The sequence below is a fragment of the Acomys minous genome (genome assembly GCF_964271855.1).
Source record: "Acomys minous genome assembly, chromosome: 1".
NCBI classification, from domain to species: Eukaryota; Metazoa; Chordata; class Mammalia; order Rodentia; family Muridae; genus Acomys; species Acomys minous.
Window position 1 is genome coordinate 85740591 of NC_140483.1, and position 16570 is coordinate 85757160.

General features: G+C 33.2%; 1 protein-coding gene across 1 annotated transcript in view; it reads left to right on the plus strand.

Annotated features, from left to right (window-relative positions):
• Positions 1–16570, plus strand: part of CDH7 (cadherin 7) — a gene marked incomplete at its 5' end in the record, with an annotated part of 74983 nt that overhangs the window by 13631 nt on the left and 44782 nt on the right. The window contains one exon of the mRNA XM_084797821.1: positions 9907–10160. Coding sequence (XP_084653947.1) covers positions 9907–10160 — 254 coding nt within the window. The remainder of the gene's footprint in view (positions 1–9906; positions 10161–16570) is intronic.

Here is a 16570-nt window from a genome sequence, read left to right on the forward strand (position 1 = left end):
CTAGATTATATTATATAACTAATTATGACTATGACATAATCATCATAACCAGAAAAGGTGCAGATTCCTTACTATATATTGGTTTTGATGTTTTACTCTGTCTCCTTCATCTGATACTCTGAGATATTCTCTGACATGATTGATCATTTTTACCACAGGCTCACAGAAATAAAGCCCAATGTCCATGAATTCATACATCAGAAATCATGGGAAACTTTTTCCTCACTTAGATTGTTATCTCAAGCATTTTCTTACATTAACAGAAAAGTAACTCATGTACCATATTTCCCTTTTGTTTGGCTAGTTTTTATTGTTGCTGGTTTTTTTTTTTTTTTTGCCATTTTTCCCTTTTGTTTGGCTAGTTTTTGTTGTTGCTGTTGTTTTTTTTGTAAATAGGAAATAGATTTTATGTTTCATACAACATATTTTGTTTAGGTTTCCCCTTTTCCAATTCCCCCTTTATTATTTGTGAACTGAACAATTTCTTCTTTGTTACCTCTGTGAAGGAATGCAACTTTCTCAGAACCAAATTCCTGACACTCAAATTACTAAATAACACATTTGCATTTTTTAACTTAAATTTTTTAAAAAAATTATTCACTTTACATCATGATTGTAATCCTCTCCCTATCTCCCCCTGGTCCCACCCTCTCTCCCTCTTCTCTATTCCCCTCCCCTAGTCCTCAAAAAGGGGAACCATGCTCCCCTACCAACTGACCCCAGCCTATCAGGTCTCATCAGAATTGCCTTCAACCTCTTCCTCTGTGGCCTGGCAAGGCCACCTCACCAGAAAGAATGTTTGAAGTATAGGCAACAGTGTTATGACATGAAGTTTGTAGATATTTGTTATTATAGAAGTTGGAGATTATGTAAAAGACAAAGTGGGACATTTGTGTAGGAGTGAAAACCAACGTAGGTGACAAAATGTAATGGAGGAGGAAAGGCGTTCATTAAAATCTTTGTAGGCTGAGCTAGGCATGCTATGCTCAGATTAAATTGATATATGATGTCTGTGCATACTAATGCAAAGAGGCATCATACTTTTTCTCTTGGTCTCATCAGAAATTGTTTCTATATCAAGTTTATGGGCTTATTTTATTTACTTTATATGCCATCTGAAATACTCTCTCTCTCTCTCTCTCTCTCTCTCTCTCTCTCTCTCTCTTTCTTCTCTCTCTTTGTGTGTATGTACTTGCCTGTTTGTCTGAATCTGTCTCTAATTCTGTATCTCTATCTCTCTTTCTGTCTTTCTCTCTTCCACCCCCTGCATCTTCTTGAAATATGTTTCATGTTTTAATTTATTCTGATTGTTTGTATGAATTTGTAGGAACACAGATTCTTATATAGCACCAAGGTCACTTCGTATCTGACAATGAATAAGAAACTCAAATAGCCCTTATTGTAGTTTCTAGGTGTGTTTAAAAGTTGTAAAACCCCACAAAATGATAAATTGTCAGTAGTTAGTAGGTAAATACTGTAAATCTATTAAAGCAATAGCCAGCACATATTAAGGCATACAAAAAGCATGTAATTTAAGTAACATAGAATTTGCAGTGTTTCTGAGTTTGTTATTGGTCTTTAGTCCTCATATTTTTAAATTCCTGGGGATATAGGTGTAATCCAACAAACTGTATTAAGCATGAGGTGAACAATAATCACACACACACACACACACACACACACACACACACACACACTGAAAAGAAGGTTTAAAGAGAGGAAAGAGAAGGTAAAATAATATAGTTATAATATTAAAGCTTTGGCTTGTTAACAGAAAATGTCTTCAATTTATGATGTTTTTTAGTTGATTCTCTATTGCTGTTAAGAAAGACATCGTTGCTGGGAGTGATAACACATGCCCATAATCCCAGCCCTCAGGGAGGCAGAAACAGGCAGACCTCTATGAGTTCAAGGCCAGCCTGGTCTACAAGGCAAGTTCTGAACTTGCCAACACTACACACAGAAACCTTATCTGGAAAAACCAAAACCAACCAACAACCAACCAACCAAACAGAAACCCAAAAACATGACCAAGGCACTCTTTCAAAATGTAGCATATAATTGGAAGCTTCCCTGCAGTCTTAGAGGATTAGTTCATGATAAACACTGTGAGAAGCCAACAGTCATGGTGCTTAAGCAGTAGCTGAGAGCCACACATTCTGATATGAAAGTAGCAGGCTGAGGTTCAGGGAGGTGTGGTAACATGGGCTTGGGAAACTTCAACGTCCATTCCAAGTGAAGCACCATCTCCGTCAGTGCCATACTTCCTAATATTTCTAATCCCTCTCAAACAGTTCCAACAACTGGGGATCAAGCATTCAAATGTATGGGTCTAGAGGGTCCATTCTTAAACTGCCACAGTAACTTTCATGTACATTCACAGAAGAATCAGAAACATACAAAGCATTGACTTTGAAAGAAAATTGAAATAAAGATAATATACATTGAATCCATTTGAAGTACATTAAATTAGGGAGTGTTATATCTATAGCAGCCTTATTCATAATAGTAAAGTGTTAATTAAGTATATATGGAAATAAGAGTAACCTTTTAAAAATATTAGAAATATATGCAATATTAATAACCATGTTTTTATTTATAATTTACCTGCACAACTTAATTGTGGGCCTTTGTCTGCAGGTGGAGGAGACATTCCCTCCTGGTAAACTTAGTGTTGGTATATAGATGAGCAGACCCCCCTGCTGATACAACCCACCAGACCCAAATGTGTTAAAAGGTAGTTCCTTGCAGACCATAAGCCACACAAAAGGTGTCAAAAGCTGCCTTTTTGAAGAAAAACATATCAAAGGCGCCCTGGAGACAAGCCCCAGGAAGTGTCCTGGGAGTGTCTCCTGCTTTTCAGGTAACCTTGGTTTAAAAACCCAGAGTCAGGAAGGTTTGGTGAGTGCACTTTTCATTTTCCCCTCAATAGCTCCCTGTCCTTGTCTTTTTTTTTTTTTTTTTATCATTAAGTTTGGTGAAATAAATCTAGTTTTTTGATTCTTGACTGTCTTTATTTTAGTCAAGTGCAGTTGATTATCTGCCTTTTGCAAGCTAGAGGCTCCCTTCCCCCTCTGGAAGGGACACAGATTTTTATTGTCACAATCCTCCCTGAGCATTGCTGCCCTGTGCCCTCCTTCCTGACCCAGAAGGACTTCTTCATGATGGGTTTTCAGGATGGAGCCTTTTTCAGCTAGCCTCCAGAAGGCTGAAGAAAATTCTGTGACCAGATTCTCAGCCCAGCCTCCTGGAGAAAGGAGCCCACACTTAATGGTTTACTTTTTATGTTCAAGGGATCGTTTGTAGAATGTTTACACCAATATTCTCTATGTACATACTAGCACAATGTGTGTTTACATAACATGAGTGCTGATATTGTATGTTTATGTGGTCTTGATAGCACTTTTTAATTGAAAGTTTTTAATTGAAAAATTATGGCTTGTAGGACTTAAAAATTCATTCCCATACACAGAAAGTTTTTGATGTTGTTTTCACTTTCTCTTTTTTTCTTTTCTTTTCTTTTTTATTCTTTTTTTCCTCACTCTTAAATTTTTAAATTTTATTTTCATATATTTTATGAAGTTGTTCAACCTTAGATATATTGGTTTGTTAAAAATCTCTGCCTGAGTTCAATTTTTTTTATTATCCTGTCTTAAGAATCTCAAATCTAGCATATTAAGACTGATATGAAAAGGCCAATCCTCCTACAGAGCAGGCTGCTCCAGACAACACTTGTCATTCTGAGCCTTATAAACCTCTGTGACATTGACAATGTCAAGAGTGTACATCAAAATAAATCACAATGTATTCCTTATATACTATTTTTATAAGGAGTACATTTTTCTTTATAACTTGTTAGAGGTTTAATGATTCCAAAACCACAGGACAAACCCTCATTTTTCCAAAATTACTTGTAGTTGTCACACAAAAAGCAACAATGGACAAATTAAGCAGACCAGAGGAACTCTTCAAGAGAGAGAGAGAAAAGTCAGACATAGGCAACGCTCAATTGCAGTCTGAATTTAGGTTTACTCATGCAAACAAAGTTTGTTTTTTAAATTTTTGTTTTTGTTTTTGTTTTTAATGAACTGAATTTGAAAATAAGGCACCATGGCTCATTAGTGCTTGACAATCACCTTTCTTGTTTATTTATGACAACAGATAGTTTTACAATCTGAAAAGAACCCTTGAAAGCTGGTCACCAACCCTTCCACTGACTGGAGGTGAAAGATTCTCTCATCTTGGTGGCTGCATTTCATTGTGTTTGCTCTTGTGTCTTAAAAGGAGATAATTTTGGATTGTTAAAAAAAAAAAACAAGCAGTCAGAAACTTGAAAATATATAATTAATAAACAAATAAATAAATGTTTAAATATCCAAGGACCAGAGAAACAATTTAGATGACCAGTTTTATAAAGAAAAATATCTGAGGAAAAGGAAGCCAGAAGAAGTTTGTCTACATTTATCAAAACTGAAGAGAACATTAAGAACTTCCTTGTCACAACCCAGGGAACAAAAAGTAATGACAATTGTACATAATAAATAGCTTGTGTTTGGCTTTTAAGGTCTACTTCAACAATAGCTTAATTACTACATAAAATGTACAGTTTTTTTTTTTTGCAGGCATGTTTACCTGTCATTATAGATCACTTTGAAGATTCTGAGCAGTCAGTTTGTCTAGAGTAAAATTATCTTTAAAAGAGAACTGTATTACAGGCTATTTTGTCTATTGACATTGACTTATTTGCAATATTTACTTAGAATAAATAAATTTAGTAAACATCATACCAAGAAGGAAGGATATTGGTAGACATGAACTATGTATGATAAAAAACAAATGAAGTCTGAATGAAGCATTTTTAAATTTTTATTTATTTTAAAATTATTTTACATTCATGCATTTGTGTATGCCTTGTACATGTGTCTTCCCTAAGAGAGTTGTCAGCTGTCTGATATGGGTGCTAGGAATTAAACTTCAAATGTCTGGAAGAACAGTAAGTGGTTTTAAGCACAGAAACATCTCTCCATGCCTTTAGTGGAATATTTTTAAAGAATGCAAGACAGGCATACTTGGTAATCAATATTAAACATAAAATAACACACACACATATGTGCTTGCAAAAATATAGTAAAGTGATTCTTTCCATAGCTTAATTATAACGGCCTCCACATCCTGTATCCATAAGTTTTGAATACTCAAAATAATTTAGGAAAACCACTATTTTAAGTGAGATGTCTACAGGTACATAGACATGATAATGTACACTACAAGATGGCTATGAAAGCTGGAAGATATTTTGTCCATTGTAATAGAAAGGGAATGGGTGGGGAAACTACATCACCATGAATTTGTCGAGTATTTTGGTCTCTTGAATACAGGCTTTTGCAACTTTCTCTAGAACTTTTCACTATTGACTTTTCACAGCTCTTAAAAATACTATATATTTCCAATCAAGTTGCTATAGTAAAAATAATACAGTATTGTTTAAACAACATATATATATATATATATATATATATATATATATATATATATATATATAGTCATTAAAACCTTAGCAGTCCTAAGTAAAGGTAGAATCAATACTGGTAGAGCCTTCTTCCTAGCTCTGATGGGTCTACTCAGTGTGCCTTCACATGGCAGATAGAGCAAGAAGACGGTGGAATCTCTTGCTTATAGACAGGTTGAGTATAGGCAGCCTCCCGAGGACAGTGTCAATGCACATCACCCAATTTCACAGCGTTGGCTAAAATACCAACATGAAGGAGACTAAATAATCAACCTCAAACAAATATTGACATGGCATTTATTTAAATGCATTTTAAAGATATGAACTAAGAGGCTTGAAAAATGATTCAGAGGTTCAGAGCATGTACGACAGTTGCTGGATCTCTTCCTAGCATGCTCGCTGGGCTGCTCACACCTGCCTCTAACTTCAGTTTTGGGGAATCTGATGGTCACTTCTTTCCTTGGATAACTGAATTAAAATGCACATACTCTTACACTTATCCCACACAGATACACATGCATACGCATAATTTCAAAATTTTTGAATACATCTTATATAAAAATACGAGCAAATTTACTTTGCCATAAATGACTCTTGGTATAAAAGTCTATTATCTCTTATTCAAGAAGATTATAGGAGTGTCCATAAAGATGACAATGGTCTCTGAAATATTTTCCATAAATTTAAAAATGAAATTACAGGAGAAATAGAAAACAGCAGGTGCATGTGCACACTCCATGTTCATACCTCATTTTTACTGTAGTGAAAGGTATTGAAAAAAAATGAGTGATCAGTTCTTCTGTACAGATGACATGTCTGGCATTTGAGAACAGTCTTGTAGATTTTTTTTTTTATTCAGTGTTTCTAAAACCACTCTAAGTGTGTTTCACAAAACTCATTGGTACAGTGTTTTCTTATTTTAAGTTCCTGGAAAATAAGGATGCATTGAGCTCCACAGAAACTACACAGAATTTGAATAAGTGTCCATCTGTATATAATCACTGGTGTATGACTATGCCTCTGTTCCTTCACCTGTGGCAGGGAGCATGTGGCCTATAAAGTCTGACATTTACTGTCCGGCTAGATGACTAAAATTGACACACTTTGCTCTGAGATATAACTGTATTTTAATGTTAAATTTTATTGTCCTTGTTGACAGTAAATTTTAGAAAGTCTCTTTTAGAGTAAGCGAACCAATTTTGCAAAGCAGCTGCTTTTGTCTCTGCATGTGCCTCTGATATCAGAATCTTGACAGATAACAATGCAGCACCGATAATTCCCAGGATAACTTTGTGTCTTTACTAATTTTGATCTTCATAATTCAGGGACTCCCAGGCCAATATTCCTTATTGTTTTATATTTGAAGCATCAAAGTGATTCTGATTTCTTGTGTAATTTCTAGTCATATGAGTTTCAGACAGTAGTATATCAATACAAAGAAAGAAAAACATAATTAAAATGTCATTTTCAAAATAGGTTCAAGTCGTTAAAAATACAATTAATGATAGCACTTAATTTTTAAACAATGGAGTCATGGCTTATTGTGACAATATCTTTGAAACTTGATTTATACATTTCATATAAATTTTTATTATTTTCAAAATGACTCTAGATAGGTTATCTTCATATATATATATATATATATATATATATATATATATATATATATATCTGCTTTTATGTGAATGTATAACATTCAGATTCTATACGTCATGTTGCTGCATTCCAGAAATGGTTAAAAATGTAAGAAATAAGTACACTCACATCTGTAGTAAATTCTAAGTTATTCTTTTGTAGGACAGAGAAAATTTTATTTAAACACAGAAGTACTTGTTATACCTCTTGGTAATGTTGGAAGCTTGACTAAATATCTTAAATGTAGTTTAAAGTTTGTATTGGATTGCAAAAAAAAATGGATAATTGATCTTTAACCTAATCTGTTTAATACAAACATAATAAAGGATAAAAACTTTTCTCTTATGAATTAACATTTATATAAGTAACATGAGAGTAAAACAAGGTTATCTGCAAAGTGATTATAGTCCTCTAATGTTGGTAAATGCTTTCAGGTTTATAGAGATTCTCTCTTTATTCTTAGTATTCTCACTACAAGCATTGGATTTTAAGTGCAGACCCCAGAAGAGTTCCCTACATCTATGGAGTTTCTAAATGAGAATTTGTGTCAGAATTACCTGATGAACCTTTCAAAAATATACATGCCTGTACATATCCTGAGTGTTAAAAATTGATTATTCATAGAAAGAGCTAGAAAGCTCTGAGTCTCAGACTCTACAAACACTCTTGGATTTTAGACAAAGAGTCAAGGTTCGAGGTGATGGCTCAGTATGTAAGAAAGCATTCATTGTTAGTGAGGGATACTGAATTCATTCTGGGAACCCAAGTAAAGATAGAAGTTAACAACTAAATTCCACAGAATCGGCACTTCATCTCAGCAAACACACCATGGTATGAGTTTGGAAGCACACCTATAGTATACACAAAATAAAATAATAATAAAAAAATCTAACACAAATTTTTCTCATTAAGGAATACAGTATTTCTGAAAAGATATGTGTCATTACTTATTGTGGATCCAGCACTTTTGTATGGAACTTCAGTTATAATATACACTTTTAATTTTCCTCCATGGAGGTATTTGCAAAGTTAGTTTTGTTTTGCTTTGCTTGTTTGTGATCAAGAACAGAATTTATGTCACTATATTTCATTCACTGTTTCCCAATTGGGCTATTAAGATTATCTGGGTCAAAGGTAGAGTTAATTTTTTAGGTGGTTTGTGTGTAAGATCAATGCTTTTATTTGGAATTTTTGCTATAATAAAATGAGAATTTATTGAGATTTTTTCTAAGCTTAAAAAATGAGTGTTGAGTGTAAGAGCATGTAACCAAACAATCTGTGCAGCAGCTAGAGTATGAGACATATCTTTAATAAGAATGTCAGTAAAATTTCTCTAGGTTATTTATTGTAGCCAATTTTATGTATCAATTTATGTATTTTTCCTTTTTATTAGCCAAAGAGGGGATTCAGAATCTCATTATGTGATGAATGTTGTATTGTGTATGTATATGTGATATATATATATACATACATATATATATATATATATATATATATATATATATATATATATATATATATATATTTGTATAAAGGTGCTGGTACATTTATGTAAAATGTAGTATATACTACATGTAATATAGTATTATATATACTACATAATTATTAAATATTATGTAGCATACATGATATATTATGTATTATACATATGACATATTTTAATATATTTTATATTATGTAAATTATTTTAAATACATTTTTGTTGATTCTGTACCCTTTTGCAGATGACTTGGAATATCTGCATACCCACATATAGGCACACATATGCCTATAAGCACAGTAGGTTAATTTGCATTTCAACTCTCACTATTATATTTTCAATACATTTTTTGTTAAATACTTATACTAAGCATAATGTCCTTTGGAATTGTCTATGTTTCTATCATGTTCTTTATTACTTTAAAGTCTCTCTGTTTTGCATCATTAAATGTAGGGAATTCAGAAACATTTTTCAGTGATGAGATTGGAACAGAGGCTATGAAAAACTGTCTCTTTCCACATGTTATTGTTCCAAGCACCCACATACCATATATATAGTTCTTATTTTGCACAGATGGTGTTTTTTAGTACAATATTTAATTTTTGGAAATATTGCAAGCTTCCAGTGACTGCCTTTGAGTGGCATTTTAACATCAGTAGTCCTCTTAGAAAAATCACATACAAATTAGACATCCTGCATGTCTTAACGATGGGATATTAAAGAAAGCAGCAACAGTGGGTCTTTTATGGAAAAGAATAAGCTGTGATGTGAGTCAGAGCACCATCAATACACTTATACTGCCATTAAGTAAATCTACTTGAGCACCTGAGAACTCAGAATACGAGAATAGCCCCCCTTAACAAATGATCTTTTAAATGAGAGCTTAAATGTGCACAGGATTTTTCTTCCCTTTTATGTATATTCCTGAGTAAGGCAGATGGATTATATGAATCAAAAATGTTACACTGATGTCTTGTTGGAAATTCAGAACCTATTTTAAATCAGAACACGTTTGTTTATTCAGATAACATCGTGAAGATGTGTGGCTGTCTAATACATGGCAGTAGAATGGATTAAGTTAGCTCAAAATCACTTAACCATTGTCTGATCCAGAAAACTAGGAAGAACTCTGACTGGCATAAATGTTTATTGCATTTGAATGCTGCTGGTGCATTTCCATGGCAGAGTCTCCTCTACGGTTTTTTATATTCATAAATGAAAAGGCTGTGCTTTGCTGACTATCTAATTAGTAATTTAATTTCCCTAATAACTTTCTTTACAGGAACTTGATTTTGAAGCCAAAACAAGTTATACACTGCGCATAGAAGCTGCAAATCGAGATGCTGATCCCCGCTTTCTAAGCTTGGGTCCATTCAGTGACACAACAACTGTGAAGATAATTGTGGAAGATGTAGATGAGCCTCCTGTGTTTTCTTCACCACTGTACCCCATGGAGGTATCCGAAGCTACACAGGTGGGGAATATCATTGGCACTGTAGCAGCTCATGACCCAGATTCTTCCAACAGCCCTGTGAGGTAAAGGCTTGTTGCTTCCCTTTCCTACTCTTTTCGTCAGTAGTATTGTGTTCAAATGCATGCTTCTATTTAATGGTCTTTTCTGATTTGCAACAGGTAAACTGCTACTTTCACTTTAAACAAAGCCATAATCTAAAACTGACAACAGGATAAGAACCACAGTGTACCTTCACTAATTCAGTATAGGGGTTAATTAATTAAATTAAGGGTCATTTAAATAAAGTATCTTTCAAATTCCTCTGTGTGGACAGCATGTTGTTATTAGCCTTAATGCTTCTAGCTGTTAAGAAAGAAACAATACGTTATCTATGTACACAAATAATTTAAATTACTATTCTTATCACTAGACTAGACATGATATTATCAAATAATCTCTTTAGTTATAAGACATTTATGATATGTAAACATTTGAACCTACCTACATCTGCCTATCTGAGATCAGCTTGTGTGTTTTTATATATGTATGTATTTATGAGGATGTGATGAATAATTCATGTAGCTTCAGATGTGAACATAATAGGTATAGTATACTTGAGAAAATATGGGGATTGTTTTATATAATTTGAGTTTGTAATACATTTCCCCTCTCAATGGCTGTTATAGTTTAATTTCTTTTGCTGTTCTAAGATATCTTTAAAACAATCAACTGAAAGAAAAGGGCTTACTTTCACTCACAGTCCCATGTTTCAGTCCTTCCTGACAGTGGGTACATAAGACAGCTAGACAAATCATATTAATAGTGACACATAGGATTAATGCACACTCACTTGATTCTTACCTGTGCTCAGCTTGGCTTCTGTGTTCTTTTATATCTCTTAGTGTTTATATGTATAAATTCATGAATACAAACGGAGTTTATTTAGTATTGTTCATATGTACAATATAGGGTTGACTGCTTGTGATCAGATAATCTGACAGGTGGCTTGTCATTGGAGGAGACTGTTTTTCTCTCTTAGTAGTCATTAAGTGCCTGTAGCATTACTTCTAAGTGTGGGAACTTATGAAATTTCCTCTAATTGTAGAATATGGATAGGGAATGCTTTTCCATCTTGTACAGCTGAGGGGCTCCTTCTTAGGGAATGGTGGTATTCACAGATCTGCGTCTTTCCACATTAATTAACTTAATTAAAACAAACCCTCAAGTCATGCTCAGTGTAGGCATAATTCAGTTACTGATAATAATCTTCTACTTAAATTATTTAATTTAATGAAGTAAAGCATAATCTTTTCCCGGAGTTGATAGTATTGGAAGGGCATTTATGATTATTTCGGGTCTCAATGAAAAGGACCATTTAGATATATCTAAAGAGTTCATTGGTATTCTTTATCTTAATTTATTTTCACTTTAAAATGAATAGGTTATATTTATTTTATGATGAATAAAATATATAAATTGTATATAAACTTGTTGAAGTTATCCTGACAAACAATTACATTTTTCAGACTATTGTACTTGGGATGAGACAATGGTAAGTATATATGATAAATTAAAGGAATTGAAAAGCAAAACAGATAGAAATGGATAATCACTGGTATTAGGGAAGGTGAAGTAAGGTTCAAAGTTTAACTCAGAAAGACATATGTAGCCCAAAGGACAAATTCCAGGCTATGTAATTCAAAACATCATGACTTTTACCAGGGAAAGAACCTTTCTGTTTAATGTTTTTCAACTTACTTTCTTTTCTTGAAAAGTAAAGAAGATGAATTGAAAGTTAAGGAGAAGCTTACATTATTTTTTCACAGAGAGATAGCTTTGTGCCAAGTGATTTAACATGATTTACTTCTGTTTACATATGTGTTAATTTTATCAAATTAACTTCTTCACTTAAATCTAATACTTAAAGCATTTCATTGCTTAAATTATTTTCTTAATGTTAGCACTAATATTCATGGAACATATTTTTACCGAATTTAATTTCATATATGTGTCTTTTCCATCCATTTATGATACTCTTTAATGGCATATGTAATGTCTTGCTGAGTGTATTTCCTCTTATGCAGTCTTTAAAAAATTGACTCTTCCCAGCCAGTGCTAGGATTTGTTGTATGGTCTACATTATATCATGTGACACCCTATATTGCTCTGTGAATCAGCAATAAGGAAAAATTGTTCAAACATGTGCTTTTATTTTACATTTTTCTTTTTAAATTAAAAATAAAAATCATGACTAAGATAAGCAAATATTATCATTATGTATTTTCATTGTTATGTCTTCATGACAATTTATTTTAATGTCAAAAAAGTCAGTTAAATTTGTCATTTTATAGACAATCACATTGGCTCTTTCTAAGGATTTATTTTATGTTCCTGTGTGTTTATGTGTGTGTGTGTGTGTGTGTGTGTGTGTGTGTGTGTGTGTGTGTGTGTATGTGTGTGAATGTGCATGTGCTTGTAAAATTCAGAAGATGGTGTATAGCAGGAAATACAGGAAATTGAGAGGTGCCTGACATGAGTTCTTGGAACAGAAGTACAGTGTGTGTTGTTAACTGTTGAGCAATCCATCCTGCTCCCATGATTACTATTTATCATTAAGATTATTTTGTAGTCACATACATCCCCGTAAATGGAAAATATTAAACAATGTGTGGAAGTGAGCATGTAATTTCATTAAGAGATCACTTCACTTTCATACTGTAAATCACCCATCAACACATACATACACAGTGTAAACAACAGTCTTCTGAAGAAGCAGGAAACAAAAACTTTGTAAGGCTATATGGCAATTAGCTTTATTATGGTGGTGGAATGTAATGAGTCTTCATAATTGTGATCTTGCTTTTATTATTTCACAAATTTTGTTCATATTGTTTCACATTTATTTAAAGTGCATGTGTGTGTGTGCCTATGTTTGTGCACAAATGTGTGCAGGTACATTTACATACAAGTGACTATCTGGAGCATGGAGGAAAGCAAACAACATGTGAGCTCTGATTTCCTTACTATATGGCTTCAGATCATAAGTATCTATTGTTTTTGAGATATCAATAGACAGTGTTTGCTTTTTATAATAATTTAAAGGAAAGAAAGTGCTAAACCATTCAGATATTGAGATATCAGTTCATAAACAATGTTAACAAAGTGTAATATCAGATAAATTATGCCATTCATGTTTAGAAAATTTACTATTATATGTGGTGGATTCTAACTAGAAATATAATTACAAGCTTCTAGTAAGGCAAAATTAAGATCCTCTTCCAATGTGAATCTTACCTTACATATTCAAAAGGAAAATCACTTTGCTAATGCAGCAAACACAGGCAATGTGTAACTCTCTGTATGCTTCTGCCCTCTGCTGAGAAAACCACTGTGTGTTTGCGTTGATGTCATAACATTGCCATTTTGACTGTTAAAGATGTACCAATTAAGTTACAAATGGAAAGGTTATATGAACCCAGACCTCTGTTATTGTCTACAAAATAACACCATTAGAAAATATTACGTCTCTCTGTGGATTTCCTCTCATCCAGGTAGATTATTTGAACTATCCCATATTTCATTTTATATGCTTTCCATTTTTCACATGTGAACAAACAAATCTTCATTGAAATGCAAAGGTCAAAATTAGGTATTTAACTCAAGGAGGGAAAGAAAGTGCTTCTTTATTTCTTTAAGCAATAGTAGCTATTAGAGAATAAGCATGTCTTTGCATTTTTTTTAAAGAATTTGTATATTTTATATTCTCATGGGCCTTAAATTCTTACATCTGCTGATCAAGAAAGGACAGGCTGCAGTCTCATTTATCTGATCATATAGAGAAAATTTAATTCAGCAACATGGTGGCTCTGGCAAGGGATCACATCAAGGGCTCCTAGGTGTCTGTGACAGGCCTGCTTATAGTACACACCTTTAATTTTAAAAAATGAAGCATCTGACTGGAGTACAGACACACCTTTTTATACCTAGCTTTAATCCAAAACAATGAAAGTAAAATTAGTTTATGGAAAAAAGTAGAGGTTTGATATTTGAAAGTGATGTCTAATGAAGAGCAGATAAAATGATGAATCAGAGAAAGATTTGAAAGAATGAATCTAAGATAGGATGCACGGAACTCTAAGAAGAACAGCACAGATAGGAAAGATGTTTTCTGGAAGGCTGTCAAATACAAATAGCATAAACATTAAGAATGTAACATTTATGTAATTCCTGATTGTGTCACTGTTTTTCTTGATACAGGTAGTTCATTGTATATGGGTGTAATAATATAAACGTATATGTATAATATAAAAATATTTAATTAAGAATGTAAAATGCCACAACAATTTTTAAAAGGGTTAAAAAAAAAAAAAGAACAGCACAGGAAGAGACACTACTTAAGAGCAGCACAGGGGAGAGGGGAAAGTAGTAACGGTAAGAGGAGGAGGGGAGGACTGTAAGTGGTGGGTTTGCCAGTTTTATTTAGACAGGTGGCAGAAAAACTGAGACAAGAGAATAAGAAGGGGCCAGAAGATTAGAACATATTGTCAGATTTAGTTTGAAGTCAAACGAAATATTTCAGTCAAACGCTGAGAGAGAAACTAAACTGAATCAGCCAACTTGGAGAGGAGTTTTGTCCACAACAGCTTAGTTTAATCAGCAAGGGAAAGGTCAGAAAGAGCTAGAAATGGTGAATTTATTCAGCAGTACATAGCATAGGGTGAAAACTTCTAGGCCTAAGTTAACGGATGAAGGTTGGAAGCTGAAGTCTTCAAGGTCCAGGTTTTCAGAAGATTAGATAGTATGATGCCTAGGCCTGGGCATAGTTAGAGCAGAAAAAGAGCTGCTCCTGGCTCAGCTGAATTCCTGCATTTGTACACCTTGAGTACAGCTCTCAACTCATCCCCTCATCCGAGGAACTAAAAACAACATTTACATGATCATCTTTTAAAACAGTAGCAACTCCACTTTGTTGTTTTCTTTCACGATTTTAAGACCCATAAAGGAGCCTAGGAATTAGAGAACTTAGACTTATTCTTCATGTCAGCATTAGGAGGCTGATCAATGGCTCAACATACATTTATTAGGAACCTGTTCTGTGCATGGCTCTGGGGAAAATACTGATAGGAAACAAATATGAATGAAACATTTCTTCTAACATTTAAGAACTTACAATCTAGATGAAGTAGCAAGATCTCATAAAAAATAAGAACTACTATTTAAAAATGCCTTTATTTTAACAAAGCAAATTGTGCGACAAATCAGAGCAACTCAGTTCACTAGACAACTCAGTTCACCTTGAAAGAATGAAAGCATCAATAGAGCTTTGAGTATGGCAGTATCTGCATAAGCTAAACAAATATAATGTAGAGAATGATTATATTACCTTAAATTATATCATAAAAACCTGATGCTAAACTATGAAGTCAGAAGAATATTTACTGAAGGATATAGAACATACAAAAGACAGAATGCTAAAAGTAGCTATGTATTGAAGTATCATGTTTTTTAACTAAGATTCACTGTGAAGATGGATGTAAAAAATATTATGCAACATTTTCAGGATTTTTTACCATTCCATTATAAAATTATATATGAATATTGTAATATGCTTGGATAATATTTACTACAAATTCTGTTGACATTCCCATTGTTTCATATTGTCAGATAAAAGACATTAAATGGTATCAGAAACAGTATGAAGCAGTGTGGTTATTGTGAACACATTTGGGGTGTTTGAATAATTTAGTGTACATTTCAGTAGCTTATATACATGCATATATTTGTGTGCATTATTCTACATAATTTATAAATTTCTCATCTTTATAACATACAAAGAAAATTAGTGTCATGCAGAAAAAGTGTTAGCAGTGCAGATGGTTAATCTGAAAACTAACAGGAACCAGTTCTGTGAGGAAATTAGGAGTAGTTTTCCATTGCAAACTAGGATTTGTGTTCCATTGCAAACTGTTGTTCATTTCAACAAAATTGCTACTAAAAACATAAAAGAAAAAAAAATATATCCAGATACTACAGAAACAAAGAAAAGTGTTTTGTTACACTAGTGTGCTAACTATGCAAAGATAATTATAAAAGCCTGTTAAGCAGGAAATAACTAATTTATTGGTGCCTTTTATTTTAATTTTGTAAGACAATATTCTGGAATTAGAAATCAGGTCAAAAACTTTCTAAGATAGATTTTTGGAAGGCTTTAGGTAAAACAAATTTATTGAAAATTGCATGTTGCCTAATTTGTTCCTTATCAGTACTTTTCATTTCTAAAATACCAATTAAAGCATCAGATTAGTTGAAAAACACAAAAGGTTACAATGTGTGTGTGTGTGTGTGTGTGTGTGTGTGTGTGTGTCAGAGAAAGAGAGAGAGAGTGAGAGAGAGAGAGAGAGAGAGAGAGAGAGAGAGAGGATGCATATATGAGTTTGAATGTTGCTGGAGCTCAAATTAATTTATCTTTTATTGTCTTTTTAACATGTCTTAA